This window comes from Nannospalax galili, unplaced genomic scaffold, assembly GCF_000622305.1.
Source record: "Nannospalax galili isolate Female #2095 unplaced genomic scaffold, S.galili_v1.0 scaffold589, whole genome shotgun sequence".
NCBI lineage: Eukaryota > Metazoa > Chordata > Mammalia > Rodentia > Spalacidae > Nannospalax > Nannospalax galili.
The window spans coordinates 4,513,502-4,531,001 of NW_008360324.1; the positions used below are offsets into that span (position 1 = coordinate 4,513,502).

The 17,500-nt window shown below is 45.9% G+C and overlaps 1 protein-coding gene and 1 pseudogene across 2 annotated transcripts in view; both read left to right on the top strand.

Annotated features, from left to right (window-relative positions):
- Positions 1 to 905: 905 nt before the first annotated feature.
- On the top strand, positions 906 to 2,021 carry LOC103727543 (annotated as a pseudogene). Its single transcript, XR_001872246.2, has one exon. The product of XR_001872246.2 is annotated as a microtubule-associated protein RP/EB family member 1 pseudogene (transcript).
- A 6,925-nt stretch (positions 2,022 to 8,946) lies between these two features.
- Fgf6 (fibroblast growth factor 6) overlaps positions 8,947 to 17,500 on the top strand; it is a 13,595-nt gene continuing 5,041 nt past the window's right edge. Inside the window, exons 1-2 of the mRNA XM_008825461.1 lie at positions 8,947 to 9,336; positions 10,454 to 10,557. Of these exons, the coding sequence (XP_008823683.1) occupies positions 8,991 to 9,336; positions 10,454 to 10,557 (450 nt within the window). The 5' untranslated portion in view covers positions 8,947 to 8,990. The remainder of the gene's footprint in view (positions 9,337 to 10,453; positions 10,558 to 17,500) is intronic.

A 17,500-nucleotide genomic window follows, 5' to 3' on the forward strand; every position in this document is an offset into this window, starting at 1 on the left:
TAGAGCTGAATAATATTTCATTTTACATATGTACCATATTTTTGTTATTCATTCATTTGTTGATGGACAACTGGGTTGGTTTCATTTCCTTGCTGTAATGAATAGAACAACAATAAACAGGGGCTTCAAATATCTCTATGATAAGGTATGGAGTTCTCTGGGTATATGCCCACGAGTGAGATAGTTGGGCCATATGGTAGCTCTTGTTTCAATGTTTTGAGGAACTTCCAAGCTGATTCCATAATCTGTACTAATGTGCACTCCCACCAGCAGTGACTAAGGATTCCTCTCTCTCCACATCCTCCCCAACATTGCTGTTGGATTTCTTTCTTGATCATAGCCCTTCCCACTGGGGCGAAGTGGTATCTCAAAGTAGTTTTAATTTGCATTTCCCTGATGACTGAGGAAGTTGAGTACTTTTAAAAAGTTATTAGTTGCTTGTATTTCTTTTTTGAAAACTGTTCAATTTGTCAGGCTGTTTGTTGATCAGTCGTTTTATTTCCTTGGTGTCTAATTTCTGCAGTTCTTTGTCAATTCGGGTATTTGCTCCCTGTCTAAAGTATAGTTGTTAAAGATTTTCTCCCATTCTGTGTGCTCTCTATGTGCTCTGCTGATAAAAGTTTGCTGCATGGAGAGGACCCGGGTTCGATTCCCAGCACCCACATGGCGGCTATGAACCATCCTTAACTCCAGTTCCAGGGGAATCTGAAGCCCTCTTCTGACCTCTGCGGCACTGCACAACACGGGTGCACTCACATACGTGTAGACAATACACTCATACACACAAAATAAAAATAATAAAATATTTTAAAAAAAGAAATAGGTGGGCAGTGGGCAGGGTCCGACGGTTTGAACTAGACGCGTGGGCAGCTGACGCCGTTCCCCCACCCCCACCCCCAGAGGGGAAGATGGCAGCGAACGTGTACTTGACGTCAGTCACCAGTGATAACCTAAGTCGACATGACGGGCTGGCCTGGATCAACGAGTCTCTGCAGTTGAATCTGACAAAGATACAACAGTTATGTTCAGGGGCTGCGGGTACTGTCGGTTTATGGACATGCTATTCCCTGGCTCCATTGCCTTGAAGAAAGTGAAATTCCAAGCTAAGCTAGAACATGAATATATCCAGAACTTCAGTATACTCCAAGTGGGTTTCAAGAGGATGGGTGTTGACAAAATAATTCCTGTGGATAAATTAGTAAAAGGAAAATTTCAGGACAATTTTGAATTTGTTCAGTGGTTTAGAAGTTTTTTTGATGCAAATTATGATGGAAAAGAGTCTGACCCTGTACCTGCCAGACAAGGCCAGGAAACTGCAGTGGCTCCTTCCCACGTTGCTCCGGCTCTGAATACACAGAAGAAACCTCTCAGCTCTGGCCGCGCTACTCCATAGAGACCCATTGCAACACAGAGAACTACTGCAGCGCCTAAGGCTGGTGCAGGGATGGTGCGGAAGAACCCTGGTGTGGGCAACGGGGATGATGAAGCTGCCGAGCTGATGCAGCAAGTCAAAGTATTGAAGCTTGCTGTTGAAGACTCGGAGAAAGAGAGAGATTTCTGCTTTGGAAAGCTAAGGAACATTGAATCGATTTGCCAGGAGAATGAGGGGGAGAACGACCCTGTACTGCAGAGGACTGTCGATATTCTCTAGGCCACCGATGAAGGCTTTGTGCTATCTGATGAAGGGGGCCCACAGGAAGAACAAGAAGAGTATTAAACAGCCTGGACCAGCAGAGCAACATCTGAATTCTTCACTCCAAATCATGTGCTTGACTGTTAAGTACTCCTTTTATTATTCTTAGAGGAGTCACCATTTCTTTACATAAACAAAAAGTACCTCTTCTTAAAAGTGCACTTTGCAGAAGTTTCACTCCTTTTCCAATGAGTTTGGTTAGGAGCTGTTACCTTGTAGCAGAGCAGTATTAACATCTAGTTGGTTCATCAGGGGGGGACAAAGGGGCTGACCACGGGGCTCTCCATGTGGATGCTGGTCACAGTGACTGATGGAGAAGGTATTTTTTTTGTAATACATTGAGGTGAAATCTTGGCAGAGAACATTTTAATAAATGCCTTAAAAGTAAAAAATAAATAAATAAACTTGTTTTAAAAAAGTGCTGCATGGAAACATTTTAATTTCGTGCAGTCCCATTAGTTTATCCTTGGGCTAGTTCCTGTGCTATTGATGTTCTGTTCAGAAAGTTCTTGTCTGCATCGACATATTCCCTATGCTTTTGTCTAGGAGTTTCGGGGTTTCAGGTTTTAAATTGAGGTCTTTGATTCACTTAGAATTGACTTGTGTACAAGGTGAAAGTTGTGGCTCTGATTTCATTCTTCTGCAGGTGGATATCCCGTTTTGCCAACACTATTGATTAAATTGGTTGTCTTTTGTCCAGTGTATATTTTTGACACCTTTGTCAAGAATTAGGTGGGCATAGCTTTGTGGGTTTCTTTTTGGATCCTCTATTCTGTTCCATTGGTTTAACCTGTCTGTCTTTATGTCAGTACTAACCTGTCTTAATCACTATAGCTCTGTAGTATAATTTGAGGTCTGGCATTGTAGTACCCCCGGCTGTGTTCTTATGCCTTAGGATTGCTTTGGCTATTCTACTGATGTAACTATTTTTAGTAACAAAATTCAAATAATACTATTATTGAAAGTGTATTTTTCAAACTAATGTATCCCACTCCCCCCAACATTCCAATCACCCCTTCACAGAGGGTTTCTCTTACATTTGACAATCACTTATCTGATGATTAGATATTAAAGCCTTTAATTTTCCAGTGATCAAAGCCTTTCATCAACAGTTATTCAGACATCCTATAAGCTGTGTTTTGTGGTATGTATGGTACAGTTCTGAACACACAGAGGTCCATGGCTTCCTGAAGGGGTTCACTATCAAAGCAAATAGCCTTTGGTTACTATCAGTCAAGTCAGGGCAATGACAGATATGCACAGATCATTCCTCAGTGAGTGTGGGGACTAGGCACAGGACACCAAGTCCTTCTAAAGACAAGCAGGAATGTCAGCAATTGCTTCGGAGGTGACATTTGTGCCTGCTTTCAGGATGGGAAACCATCCACCGGCAAAAAAGAGCATAGTTTGTACAGAAACATGAAGTTGAAACAGCGCAAAGTGTGCTTGAGAAGAGGTCAGAGTGTGAGAACCATCTGTGCCACACTGGGGAGCCTGCCACTAAGGGCTGAGGCTCTTACATAACTCTGCGTGGTAGCTGGCAGGGGGCATGCCCGCCTCAGCACGCACTAGGTATTATTAGATGATGATGATGACCGCAAAAGGCAAACCTGAGAAATTGCAAACTCTTGAGCGGAGCCAAGATCCCTTATGTTCTGAAGCTCCAGAAAGTTATCTGACTCCTCTGCCCCTTTGCAAATTCAGCTGAGGAGTGCAGCCATGGTGGTCAGCCAAGACTACGCACTGCCTCCAGTGGCACCAGCTGACCCCTAAGTTGTAATATGCAGTTGGAACATGGTGAGGAGGGAAGGGGGATGAGAGAGGCAAGAGGGAGTGAGACAGAGGAGAGACTGGTCAGAGAGCTGGTCACAGAGGTGGGGTGTCACCCTGTGAGACACAGCCAGATGGAGCCTCAAGTTGAAGGAATGCGTCCTGCAGCACGTGAACCCAAGTGGACGATTCCGGAGGTGAAGCAGAGGGAAAAATGTGGGCAGCAGCCAATCACAAAGCTGAGCACTCAGGGTCTTCCTCCAGGCCTGCTCAAGTGCAGGGAATCAGTGGCAGAGCAAGATTTCCAGTCTGACCATCTATGGAGATTCTGACATGTTGGGATAATGACAGACTGGCTCAGTGGGAATTATGTGTTGAGGAAACTAGGGGTTGAGGGATCTACTGAAAAAACGATCTGAAGGGAAAGAGAGCCCACTCTGATGAGCTGAGCCCATCACCAGACTGAGTCCTACTGGGGGAGAAGAAAAAATCAAACTCAAATGTACATCCTTTCATGGTGCAACATGAAGAAAGCCTAACGTATGCTGGCTTGCCTTGAAAGAGGAAGCTGCAGTGCCTAAAGGGATTTGAGGATGGAACTGCCGTCATATCCTGGTATGTAGTCCTGGGAGATGCCCATGGTGGCCCCAGGCAGCAGCAGTCATGTGCACCTGAGTCTGTGAGGCACGCTTGGTCACTCCAGAAATCCCTTGGAACTGATTTGCAGTGGGTAGAGTTCCACATAAATTGGTAAAGGCAGTGTTACTTTGGATGAAGAATTCGGATGAAAAATTGTGAATGAGCTCTATCTCCAGGAGAGGCCTGGAGAGGGTAGAGCTCTGCTAGGAAAGTAGAAAGCACAGCTGCCTCCATGAAACAGCCGACAGGACAATACTCTTCCCTGAAGAAGCCCAACCTGGACCCCTTAGATCTGGCTGGAACACCTTTGCTTGGTCTCCCTCTTGTTGCAAATTTCACTTGTCCCAAGTACCCATCTTTATTCAGGCCTAGGACAGGGAAGCCAGCATACTATGGCAGAGGTAGTGCCCTTGAGCAGCTGATATGAAAGGTCGGTATGGCTCCGCCATCCATACTTGGTGCCGCCTCGCTCATGGAAGAGAGACAGACACACATAAACATTTTCCCACTCACCTCCACTAAGTCTTGGCTCATCCAGTAAGAGTGATTGACAACCCCAAAGGCTGCTGAGCAACTATTTGAAAGAGGGGTCCAGGAGAGGCCTCCTCCACCTGTTATTCTTTTCTTTATCACTTCTTATCCATAGGGGTCCCTAAGCCCCAAGTGAAGGGTCAAGTGCAAATCTGGTAAACCAAGAAGCCCTAGCAGTTGTCAACTTAATTAGCCTTCAGGAAAATTATATGGCTATCTGAGCAGAGTGGGGTTGCTATAGAGACAGGCACAAGAGGTGCATTTAGAACAGGGCCTCATCACATCACCCGATAAAAATAAGACTCAGGCTTTTTAATAGAATGAATTACTTAAGTTTTATATTTAACAGGGGACAACACCAAGGCTATTACTGGTTTTCAGAATATTTTAGGAATCTGGGCTGCCTGCCCCTGCATATGTTAACAGCCATCACTACATGTGCCGTGGCGGGCGGCAGTTTAGCACTGGAAGCCCATGTGTCACTCCCACCCCTTGAGATGAGAGATGGCCTTTCTCAATTAGGGTTTGTCCTTCTTCAATTGGGTGAGAGATTTTCCATGTGTTTCAGAGAATGGTCTGCTGGGAGCTCACTCTAACTACTGCATGATCTCATTTTGCAGATGAGAAAAAAGAGGCTCAGAGAAACCTAAAACTTTCCCAAGATGACACAGTCAATAAGGTGTACCATTGGAATTAAAACCCAGGGTTTCTATGACAAAGCAGCAGCCTCTGCTTTGAAAGGAATGAGGGCCCGGGGAGGTAAATCCAAGGAGATGCTGCATCTGTATTACTGGAAGACGCTATGGGCCTTGCTGTACTTGAATTTCATTTTGAAAGTGGTCCCAAAGTGGGTGAGTTCCAAGAAATACACCAGCGATTCTGACCTGCCTTCACCACTAAGCACCTCACCAATTATACAAGGTTTATTTCATATGAACTTCTCTGCTTGGTCAACTTTCTGATACTGCAACAAAATACCTAGGATGAAGGACTTAAAGGAGGAAAGCTTTATTTTGGCTTACAGCCTCACTGGCTTCCACCCATGGCTGATTGGCTCTGTTGTTCTGAGTACATCATTGTGGAGCACATAGTGGAGAAGGCCTGTATACCTTATAGTGTACAGGAGGCGTGTGGTGGGCAGGAAGAGACTGGCATCCCAATATCCCCTTCAAGAGTGCACCTGCGATCACTTACTTCACTTCCTTCTGATGGGCCTCACCTCTTAAAGGTTCCACCATCTTCCAAAAGCACCACAGGTTGGGCACCAAGCCTTCAACACAAGGGGCTTTGGAGGACCTTCTGCATTCGAACTTTGGCATCCTCTGAACCATCCAGCATGCAGTCAGGCTGCCAGTTCCTGCATCAATACAAGCGTGGTTAGCCCAAGACTCCAAGCTGACCATCAGTAAGAACCTGACTTTGCTCTTGCATGCATGAATGCTTAACCTATGAAGTCAAGCTGGAAACCCAAAGTGATTCTGTCTCTGGACCATTCATGACCCTCCTATTTTACAGAGAGATGCTTCTAAAAGCCTTGTTTTTTTTTCTTTCTTTTCTTTTTAAACAGTTATCAAGCAAACAGCTATGTATGAGATTCAATCTATGGCCACAAGGCATGATGAGTTTTTTCTTGTTATAGGAAACAGGTTCACTAGTGAGGGAGAGGTTGGACAACAGAGGTGATAAGAAGACAGGGAGGAAGCTGGGGTGGGCTATGGGTGAGGACAGAGTCAGCAATAATTCATACCCCTCACCATTCCGTTAACTAATCAATGACAGTGCTTCAAGGGGTCTAAGAAAGCATGTCTAGGACAAAACTAAAAGAAATACTAACCACAGCATCAATCCGACTGAACAGAGCAGAGACTGAAGACAGGTAGGAGCCATAGACTGGAGGACCCAGGCCAGAGCAGGAGGTTTCGAATCAGAAGGGAGGTACTGGTGTCCTGAATGGTGGAATGTGCATATGATTTTTCAGGCTTCCTGCAGCCTTCGATGAGGGTGTGGTGCATAGGTAAGGGAACTATCAGGTCTTATCTGCATAGCACAGGCTATCTGGGATCAGCTGCCACCTACAATGGGGTACTCAAAACCATCATTAGTGCCACTGTCATTGCACTCCCTCTCCAGTGAGTGCCCCTTCCAAGTCTTCACAGTCAGTTTTGACAATCCACTAGCAGATTAAGAACTGAGTTGAAGGACAGGGAAACTAGATTGTAAACTCAAGTTGTGACCTTGTGACATTGTGACCTAGTAACTTACTTTACTCTCAGAGATGTGGGTCCTTCTTATATACTATAACCATCTGTAAGGGTCCTTTTTGTTATAGTCATGTGTAGGTACATGAGACATATAGAGATAGAGAGACAGAGACAGAGACAGAGAGAGAAAGAGAGAGTGAGAAACATATAGAAGTCAAAGGACAACTTGCAAGAGTCAGTTGTCTCCTTCTACACTGTGAGACCTGGGAATCAAACTCAGGTCAACAAGTTTGGGGCCAAACACATTTTCCCACTGAGGTGGCTCAGTGGCTAAGAGTGTGCACTGCTCTTGCAGAGGACTCAAGTTTGGCCAGCTTACAACCACCTATAACACCAGTTTCAGGTGATTCCCATGCCTCTGGCTTCTGAGCACACCCACACTCGTGCACAGACACACATGATTAAAAATAATAAAAATAAAATTTTTCTAAAGTCAGCTGCAAATAAAGAAATTCTCTGATGTTTGGTAAGTATTTTTAACACAAAAATCATTTTTTGGTGGGGGTTGCAGCTCAGTTGGCGGAGTGCTAGTTTATACACTTGAAGCCCTGGGTTCAATTCCCAACAGCATATAAAGCCACAAGTGCCAGAACATCCCTGTAATCCCAGTACTGGGGAGGTGGAGGCAGGGTATTCAGAAGTTCAAGGTCATCCTTGACTCCACAGTGAGTTTGAGGCCATCTTTGGGATATAACAAGGACTCTGTCTTTAGAAAAAAAAAGTCATGGGGCTAGAGAGATGGCTCAGCAGTTAACAACACTGGCTGTTCTTGCAGAGGACCCAGGTTTGGTTTCCAGCACCCACATTGGTGGCTAGCAACTGTCTTTAACTCCATTTCCAGGGGATCTGATGCCGTCTTCTGACCTCTGTGGTCATTGCATGGCACAGGTGCACTTACATACATGCAGGCAATACACTCATACACATAAAATAAAAGTAATAAATAAAATACATTTTAAAAATGTCATTTTGTACAACTGAAATAATTCTATGTTATATTTGTTTATAATGAGCAAAACAAACTATGGGCCACTGAAAATGTGATTTGTATTTATAAGCAGTGCCGTGAACAGACATCAGACCTGTGCAAATCGGTAGGCTCCAGCCTTACTGTCCATGGTAGCTCCAACAAGCTACACCACCTTTCTGAGCTTCAGCCTTCTCATCTGTACAGTGAGAATGATATCAGTTAGAGGCCAAGGGTAAACTGAGGCAGAATGCCCAGCCTGCTCTGCAAAGTACCCTACACCACTTCCACCTTTGGGTGAAGCCATGGCAAACAATAAGAACAGGGAGCAGGAGAAGGTGGCTCCAACCCTCCCTGTCTCCACAGTCAGCACAGTTCTCTGGACAGCCTCCTCCATATGTACAGTATAGAATCTGTACTGTCCTGCTAGCTGGGTCCTCTGCAGCCTTGAGCTCTTTCCATGAAAACATCTTGAGAGTAACTTGTAAGCCACCATCATCACCTGCCACCACACCTTCCCCATCCTTCTTTACCCTTTGCCCTCTAAATAAGAAAGCCAGTGCCCAGGCCAGGAATGGTTGCCCAATTTGGGACCTGGGTGGCCTCTGCTTCCCTCTTCCCCTGGGCCCAGAGCCAGCTCCCTCCTCCCTTAGAGATGCTCCCTGCTAACTTCATTCCTGCCTCATAGTTGGAATGACAGTGGCTCTCAGAATCCCTGGGGAGTCGGGAGGGTGATGGGGGTCTGGGGAGGCAGCCAGGCTCAGGAGCAGGTTAATATTACAGCTCTGGATAAGTGAGCCAGGCCAGCTGACGTCAGGGTGATGATGGGTGGAGGGGAGGGCCGGGTTGCTGAACTATAAAGATAGGTCAAATCAAATAGAATCACCTCGGGACGGAGCACACAGGCCGGCTAGAGAGCGTCCCCAAGCCATGGTCCCTACCGGCCACGGCTCAGTCTGGGTCCCTCTGCTCTCAACCCGAGAGCCTGAAGCAGGCTTTGGTTTCATGTCAGCAGCCTTCATCTGCCTTCCAAAAATAAGCCCCTGCCGCCATGCCGAGGGGAGAAAAACAAGAAGGGCGGTATTTTTAGGGCCATTAATTCTGACCACGTGCCTGAGAGGCAAGGTGGATGGCCCTGGGACAGAGGCTGTTCATCACTATGTCCCGTGGAGCAGGACGCCTTCAGGGCACGCTGCAGGGTCTCGTCTTCCTAGGCGTCCTAGTGGGCATGGTGGTGCCCTCGCCTGCAGGCGCCCGCACCAACGGCACGCTGCTGGACTCCAGAAGCTGGGGCACCCTCTTGTCCAGGTCTCGCGCTGGACTAGCTGGAGAGATCGCGGGAGTGAATTGGGAAAGTGGTTATTTGGTGGGCATCAAGCGGCAACGGAGACTCTACTGCAACGTGGGCATTGGCTTCCACCTCCAGGTACTCCCCGACGGCCGGATCAGTGGAACACACGAGGAGAACCCCTACAGTGAGTGTCAGTGGTGGCCAGCTGGGGTGCTTGCTGGCTTGGGCACAAGCAGGGTCAAAAGAGGAAGAGTCCTTGGACTGGTGGGTGGGGTTGCACTATAGAGGGGAGAAGTGCTGTGCACCACCTAGATGATTTGCTATGACCTGCCCAGGTGAGGTGGAAAGGCAGGCTCAGTAGGAAACCCCATCCGGTGGTCCTAGGTACTCCTGTATTACTGACCCATCTCTGGCCTTGTAAGATCACCATGAACCAACAGCTTGAGAAACCATAACTGCACTGTAAGGAAGACAAGTTGGTATACTTGGGCCAAATTAGACCCACCCTTATTTTTGTTCAGCTTTCCTCTTTGAGAAATAAAAGCAAAGAGTTTGCAAAATTCCCAATGGAAGCACATCCTTTTCATTTCAATGTGTTTCCTTGTTCTGCTTGTTAACAGGTACGTGCATGGATATTTCTAGTCAGGCAGGGTAGGGGCTGTAGGGTCTCCAACGCCATCAGCCTCCAAGTAGCTGCTGTGTTTGTGAGTTGAGCTGAGGCAGGTAGAGCATGCATTAAATAATTATGATCAAAGTGATTTTGTGTGTGTGTGTGCGTGTGTGTGTGTGTGTGTGTGTGCCTAACCATCTTATTCAACTATACACCCACTTCCCAGATGGCACCCTCCCATAGCCTCCCTTCCCCCACTAGAGCCCTTATACTTTGATATCCAGAGAGAGAGAGAGACTGAGGATTGAACCTGAGGTATACCATGCTATGATCTACCACTGAACTACTTCTCCAACCCTCTTTTTTTTTTTTTTTTAACCCAAGTCAAGGCCTTCAAGCAACTGAGTCAGTGAAAGCCCAGATTCAAAGCTAGTCTTAGTAGATGCTCAAGTGACCATTGTGATTCCCCAACTCCAATGTAGAACTCTTCCTTGCAGAACTGGATGTTCAACAGGATGTGACTAGTCTAGTGAAGGGATATCCTAAAGCTAGAGAGATCAAGGACAGAGGTGATGGAGGGTCTGACCTTCTAGGAAGAGGGGGACAACTGGATGTCCCCTGAGGGACTTAAGTCCTCCCTCTGACTTCCATGAACATAGATAGGGTAATGTGACCACTGTTTCTTTGACAGGCCTGCTGGAAATTTCCACAGTGGAGCGAGGGGTGGTGAGCCTCTTTGGAGTGAAAAGCGCCCTTTTCGTTGCCATGAACAGTAAAGGAAGATTATACACAATGGTGAGTTCCTCAGGAGAGAGGAAGCTCCGGGCTGCATGAGGTTTACACAACTGAAGAACACAAATACAATACTGAGAATCGAATCTTTAGAAGGAGGAAAGAAGGGCTAAGAAGGGAGCTCTTGCAAGTAAGGGGTAGAGATGCTCAGGCTTCCTCCAGTTCACTGTGAAACCACTGCATGGGACTATGATGTTCCCAGCCCCAGCTCCCAGGACCTTTGCCTTTAAAGAAACCATAGTTCAGAGAGCTTTTGGGTAGGGAATCCTGCATTCTGACATAAAACTGTCATACAGGCTCATAGTCAGGTCTGAGTCCCTGAACTGGAGAGGCTCAGAAAGGCAAACCTGTGTGTCAGCCTGGATGTGCTGCCCCAGACACCCCTGCTGGACTGCTACAGGAGGCCTGGAGATACAGACTATCGCTCATCTTCATTAGCATTTTGAGAGATTTTATTGTAAGGTTTTAAGTCCTCTGCTTTTTGTTCCTATAGATGTATCCTCCCACTCCAGCAGGCGTCAGGCCCCACCTTTCCCTTTGCACCATCGATCACCTTGGGGCAAATGCTGGCATTCTAGTGCAGTAGCAAGCGTTAAACACTTTTGTCAAAACCTCTGCTCTCTCTGATCCACTCGGTCCCACGACTCTCAGACCATGGTGACCTATTCCAACATGTGGGTAAGGAAAATATCCTACAAATTTAACCAAACCAAGAGATCTTTGGGGAAAAACTGAAGGGGGGCTGGAGAGAAAGCTCAGCAGTTAAGAACACTGGCTGTTCTTGCAGAAGACCTGGGTTCGAATTCCAGCACCTGCATGGCAGCTAACAACTGTACGTAACTCCAGTTCCAGAGGCTCCAACAGCCTCTTCCGTCCTCCGCAGGCATTGCATGACACGGGTGCACCTACCTACACGCAGGCATAACACTCATACATATAAAATAAATAAATAAATAATAAATAATAAATATGAAGGGGCCTGGATGTAGCTAAGTTGTAGTGTTAGAATGTACTAAGCCCTGGGTTCGATCCTTGACACCAAAAACAGGGAACTAGAAGAGGAGGATTGGTGGCTGAAGAGGATATTCTCAAGACATACCAGGTTCCTGGGGAGGGCGTGGGGCCTGCTCTTCTATCTCTTGTAAAAAAAAAAATGAGAGTCAGGAGGTGAACAGACCTGGGGCAGGTGCTAGGTTTCCAGGGACTCTCCCAGCATAAGCAGACCTAGAAAATATGAGAGTGGGCTGAGCAAATGTCTCTGCTTCTAAACCTTTAAGGTGAGCATCTCAAAGTCTGGGTTGGTTTATGGCATGAACTAAATCAGTAAATCTCCAGCACAGTTCCGTGAACGTCCATGTGCATCTGTCAGCTTGTTAACCTGTTAGATGCATGGATTCCCTGTGGACTGCTTCAGAGACTCTTACTCATGCAGGCTGACAATCTGTCTGTGTTTGTTGTTGTTGTTTTTTAAATTCTCAAGTGTTTTGGGGGGAATAGGCAGGCTTGGAGACCGCCAGGCCCTAAGCCTTCTGGAGAGCAAGGAATCATGCCGCCCCAGTGTTAAGGCAGCCCCAAGAGCTGCAGGACCAAGGGGAGGAGACCGGGCCTAGACTGGGAATTCTTGGATGCCTGTTTTACCATTCTGGAAAAAATGGTGGGGCAGGAAGCAGCCTATAATCAACCGAGGCTTTGGTGGAACAGGTACGCCTACTATGGGGGGAATCCTCCAAAGAGCCTCTTCTCACCAGCCCCAGAGCACCCAGAATTCCAGAATCCCTGAACAGGAGAGTCAGGAATGTGGGCAGCTGGCTATAGGACTCTATGTGGGGTATTTTAGCAGATATATCTCCCAGAAGCCCAAATTATGTCAACTTTTATTCCTGCCACCTTTATTAACAAACTGTTATGTCTTTGTTCTCACTCAGGGAGGAATTCAATTATGGCAAGGGGAAAAAGTCACAAATGATAAATTTCTCCACTTCCTACTTGAAACCTCTTGGTTCCGGTAGGAGAAGCTGGGGAGGGCTGGGAGCATAGAAGATATGGCAGTCAAAGAAAATGCTCCCCAAGTGGGAGACTCTCAAGGCAGCAAATCTCTCTTAAGTGTGAGACACAGATTCTTCAGGTAAATTACTCCAAAGGGATATGCGGGGCTCACTGAACAGAAGAGAAGGGTCCTTTGAGAGAAGACCCACCCCTTTGCTTTTCCTCTTCCATACCCAGTAGCCTTTGGCCTAGGAGTGTCTTCTCTTCAGTGGGAAAGTGGGAAATTCTCCTCCCTGAACCCCAGGACCAGAGAGTGGGGCTAGACAGTGCAGTGCCTGAATCAGGGTACCTGATGCTTTTTTTCAGGGACGAGATGCCCCTGAACAACCCTTCCCCCTCTGCTGCCCCTCAGACGCAGTTATCACAGTCTAAAAAAACAATTGCCAACTGATCCACGGAGCCAGGAAGACTCCCGCTGGGTGGTGATTTCATTCACACTATTTCTCTTTAAGCCCCCTGAGCTGCCTCCTCCCTCAGCATATCAGCTGCTACTGCCTCTGAGTGGCATTTCTCATGGGAGAGAGGAATGGTGGGGGTGATGGGAAGGACAAGACAGCCACTGTGTGCTGGGAGAATGAGGGCCAAGAAGAGCCACCTTGAGTGGCCTCCCACATGTCCCCTCTCTCAGACAAAGGGACACAGAACCTAAGGACAGTTGGCCTCTGTAGATGACATAAGCAGCCCCCTGTACTGAGAACCTACTGCTTATCTGGGATCCTGCAATGTGTTATAAACATTGTCCCACAGCTCCCCTAGTAGGAGCATTTGGTCATAACCTTTCTTTGCAGATGGAGACACAGGATGTCCACAGTCTCTCATCCTGTCTCTGTGTGCAGTTGTAGCTGTGTGCAGACCTGCCTCTAGGCCCTGCAGAAAACGCACAGAAGACACTCAGTGGAAGCCTGTTTGGCAAGACAGACTGGAACCTGAGTTCCGATTCCTGGCCAGGCCCACTCTCTAGATACTGGTCTTGCTGAGGGCAAAGCTATTGAACTTCTCTCAACCTGGAATTTTGCCCTCCTGGGTGCAGACTGGACGAGGATATAAGTGAATTCCAGCCTTCTTGTTCCCTTTACAATTCAGAAAGCCAGCGAGGAGCCCCCTCCTGAAAGTGGTCCTATGGCCAGCCATTGGGAAAAATATAGACCAAAAGTTACTAGGAGTTCAGTTATGCTTTGAAGTGGTCATAACTGTGTTTACTTCCCTCTTATCAACAGTAGCATGACCACATATAAGGTACAGGAGTCATTCCACCCAGAAAGGCCTTCGTGATGATCTGGGACATTGGTTTAGGGAGCAGAGCACCACGTCCTCCCTCTCTGGCTTAGCTGCCCCTGTCTCTTGCATAGGAGTTCCTGAGAGGTTGGGACAAAAGGCGCCTTCAGTGGGGGAGCACAGAGAGATGGGCCTTGAGTAAAGGAAGGGGTATGTGTGGTAAAGAGGGACCCAAGGCTGTGCAGACAAGTCCCTGCCTGCTGCCAGGCACCGCCCAGGAGATAGTGACATATCTGATGACATCTCCCAACATTTCTAAATGGACAGTACAAGTTGACAGTGCAGTTGACTACCGTTTTCCTATTACGTGTCAGGAAAAGGGGTTAGAAGTGCTCACCATCTTTCCTGAAGGACAGAAGCAGTCTGGGACTACTCAAGGCAAGAGTCCTAGGACAGAGGGTTTTTTTCCCTATTTTTTGTCCCATTTCCCACCTTCTTCCACCCCTTCCTCCTGCCCCACCTCCCCAAATGACCAGGAATCATAGTGACAAGTGTCTGAAGCAGACATAGGATGAAGATTGATAAAAGACAAGCATGACTTAGCTCTGTGTAAAGACAGGAGGATAGGTGTGATTGGTCCCCCAATTTCGGAGGGGCATTTCTGCCTGAAGCACCTCTCCCCAAGCACCCAGAGATGTTCTCCCTTGCGCAATGCCCTTTGCATTGGGAGAGTTGAAGCCTGTTTCTTTTTGAATGGATTAGATTCCTTGTGAGTCTGCTTAGACCTATGTGGAATTTAAGACATTGTCACACTGGTGCTTAAGAGTGGCAAGCCCAGGGAATGTGATCTGGCAAAATTATTTTCATTTGTTCAAGTAATAATATACGGTAGCTGCTTTTATTAACACAGCATTCACTTGGCTCCAGGCCTTTCTCACAGAGCCAAGGAGCCAGTGTTCCTGATCCGCAAGAGAAAGCTCAGGGGTGTGACAGAGACGAATCCAGGGGCTGGGTCTTAAGCATCACTGCATGAGAAATGCCATCAACCAGAAGCCTCGAGCTGCATCAGAGAGTTAGGGAACCAACCGTATCATCTTGATGTTATGTCACTAACCCCTTTCGTGGGTGGGGAGTCACAAGAGCCCAGGAAGGCAGAGGTCTCCTCTCTTTGCACTTCAGGTTTGTACAGAACTCTGGGAAGATCAGGGGTATGAGACAGGCTAGTGAGAAGGGACAGAATGAAAGTAAAAGTAGTGTGCCTTTAAAAAAGAGGCAGGCTGGGGACGGATTTGAGTAAAATTTGACAAGCAGGACTGGAGCTATGGCTACTGAGAGAAAGCTGGTCTGGATTGCAAAGTCCTGGGTCCCATCCCCAGCACTGTGCCCGTCAAAGCAGAACAAAGTACAATACAGCCTCTCTCGATATCCTCAGGGAATTGGTTCTAGAATCCCCATGGATTCCCAAATCTGTGAGTACTCAAGGGCCTTCTATGAAAACAGTATAGTATCTTCATACAACGCATGTACACCTTCTTAGATTAACCATCCTTCAAATACTTGGCATACTTAATACAACACAAATGCTTCACAAGTAAGCATTGGACTGGTTTTAGGAAACACGGACAATAAAAAGTCTGTACGTGTTTGATACAGATGCAATCTGCTTTTCAAATATTTTCTGCCCACATTGGTTGAATGTAGGGGTGCAGAACCCTCAGCTACACACAGCCATCTGTGTATGTAACCACAGTGATGCAGATGTTTTAGAAAAGGCTGGTTCTTAGTCTGACTTGATCTAGACAATGAGACATGAGCAATGAATGCCCTTAGTGCTTCGAGATCCCAAGGCTCAGCTCCTCCCCCTTCCTCTTCTGCTCTACTCTCTCCACCCTCAGATTTGATTTCCTCTCACCAGTTAACACACAAAAACCTCTCCCTTAACCACCATCCAGATCAGAAATAAATTCTTCTGGAAACTGGCTGGGCGGATTCCTCTCCAGGAACATATAAAGTTAGAACAGAAGGGAAAGCAGGTGGGTGGAGGGGTCATGACACCACGAGAGACCACTGCTTCTGATCACGCCACTTCCTGGTCCCCTTTCACCCCGAATTCCATTTCCATTTTAAGTAAATATCATTTGAGCAGATAAGTCATGATCTTGGTCAAAATGGGGGGGGGGCACGAAAAATTTTCCCACAGAGCCTAAGTTGTCTTGATTCCTCCTGAGTTCTTCCTCAGAGGCAGCCTGTGTGACTAGTTCCCTTTGGACTATTCTGGGAACAACCTGTGTGTGCATATATGTATGCAGAGGTATCATTTTTTAAAACCACACTGACAAGAGCACACTGCATAGTCTCAAACCTCACATCCACACTTGATAACATGTCTCTGAGACAATCTCATGTCAGTGTGCCAAAGGGTTTCTTCCCATGGTGCAGGTCCATCATAACTGAGCTTACGGCTCCCCTATTAATACAGACTTTGATTGTTTGGGCCTCTTACTGTTAAAAAGAATGCTGCACCAACCTTTGTGCATATATGAGAATGGAACAGTGAGCTCTGTTCCTAGAAGTAGAACTGCTGATCATTGACTGCCTCCGTTCTTCTATTCTGGTAGATATTATCAAATTGCTCTTTAGAGAAGTGATAATAATAAAACCAAACTACAATGATATAACCAAGGAACATCGAGCATTCCCAGTCTCTGTTCCCTTACCAAGTATACTATCAAATATCTTTGACTTTGCAATCTGACCCACCGAAGATGAGATCCCCTGAAGATGAGATCTTTCTATTATGATTTGTATTTCTCTTATGCATATTTCTGTATGCCTAAAGGTTATTTTAGCTCTTTCTTTCTGTTTATAAGTATCTATGTTCCAGTAAGTTGAGGTTCTGACCCTAGTCACAAAATATTCTCCTTCACACATATGTACGGTAAGAGTTTTAATCCAGTTTGTCATTTATATCTTTATTTGATTTCCTAGAGAAGTCAGCTTTATTAGTTCTTTTCAGTGGCTTCTGATTTTCTATGTGTGTGTCTTCCTAAATTCTAGGATAATTTAAACATTTTCCTAGACTTTAATGATAGCCTTTTTATGATGAACTCTTTATTTATTTGGTATTTCTAAATAAGGAATAAATCATACACAAACTTTACTATTATTATTGCTATTATTAATTACTTTGTTTTGCTTTGAGGGAGTGTCTCAATATGTTGCCCAGGCTAGCTTCAAGCTCAAGATTTCCTGGCCTCAGCCTCCTGTATACTGAGATTTAAAAAAAAAAAAAAGGAGAGAGATTGGTGGGGTTTTCTCTATTCCAGTGAGAAAGTGAAGTCCTAGGAAGCAAAATGGCCCAGGGTCCTGGGGTCTGTATTAATTATTTTTCTGTTGCTGTAATAAAACACCAAGAAAAAAATAAGTGGTGCCATCATCCCCAGCTAAATTTTATGATTTTTATTAATTATTAATCCAGTTGTTCTAATACTATGCTTTATCCAGTAATTTGAAATGCTAATTGTATTTTATATTCATTTCCAATTCATTTAAAATTTATTTTTGTTTTATCTTTCTTGTAGATTCATTTTTTACATTTTTATTTACTTTTATTTTATGCATATAAGTGTTTTGCCTACAGATGAGGCAAACATTCAGAAGGAATATATTTATACGGCTGGTGAGA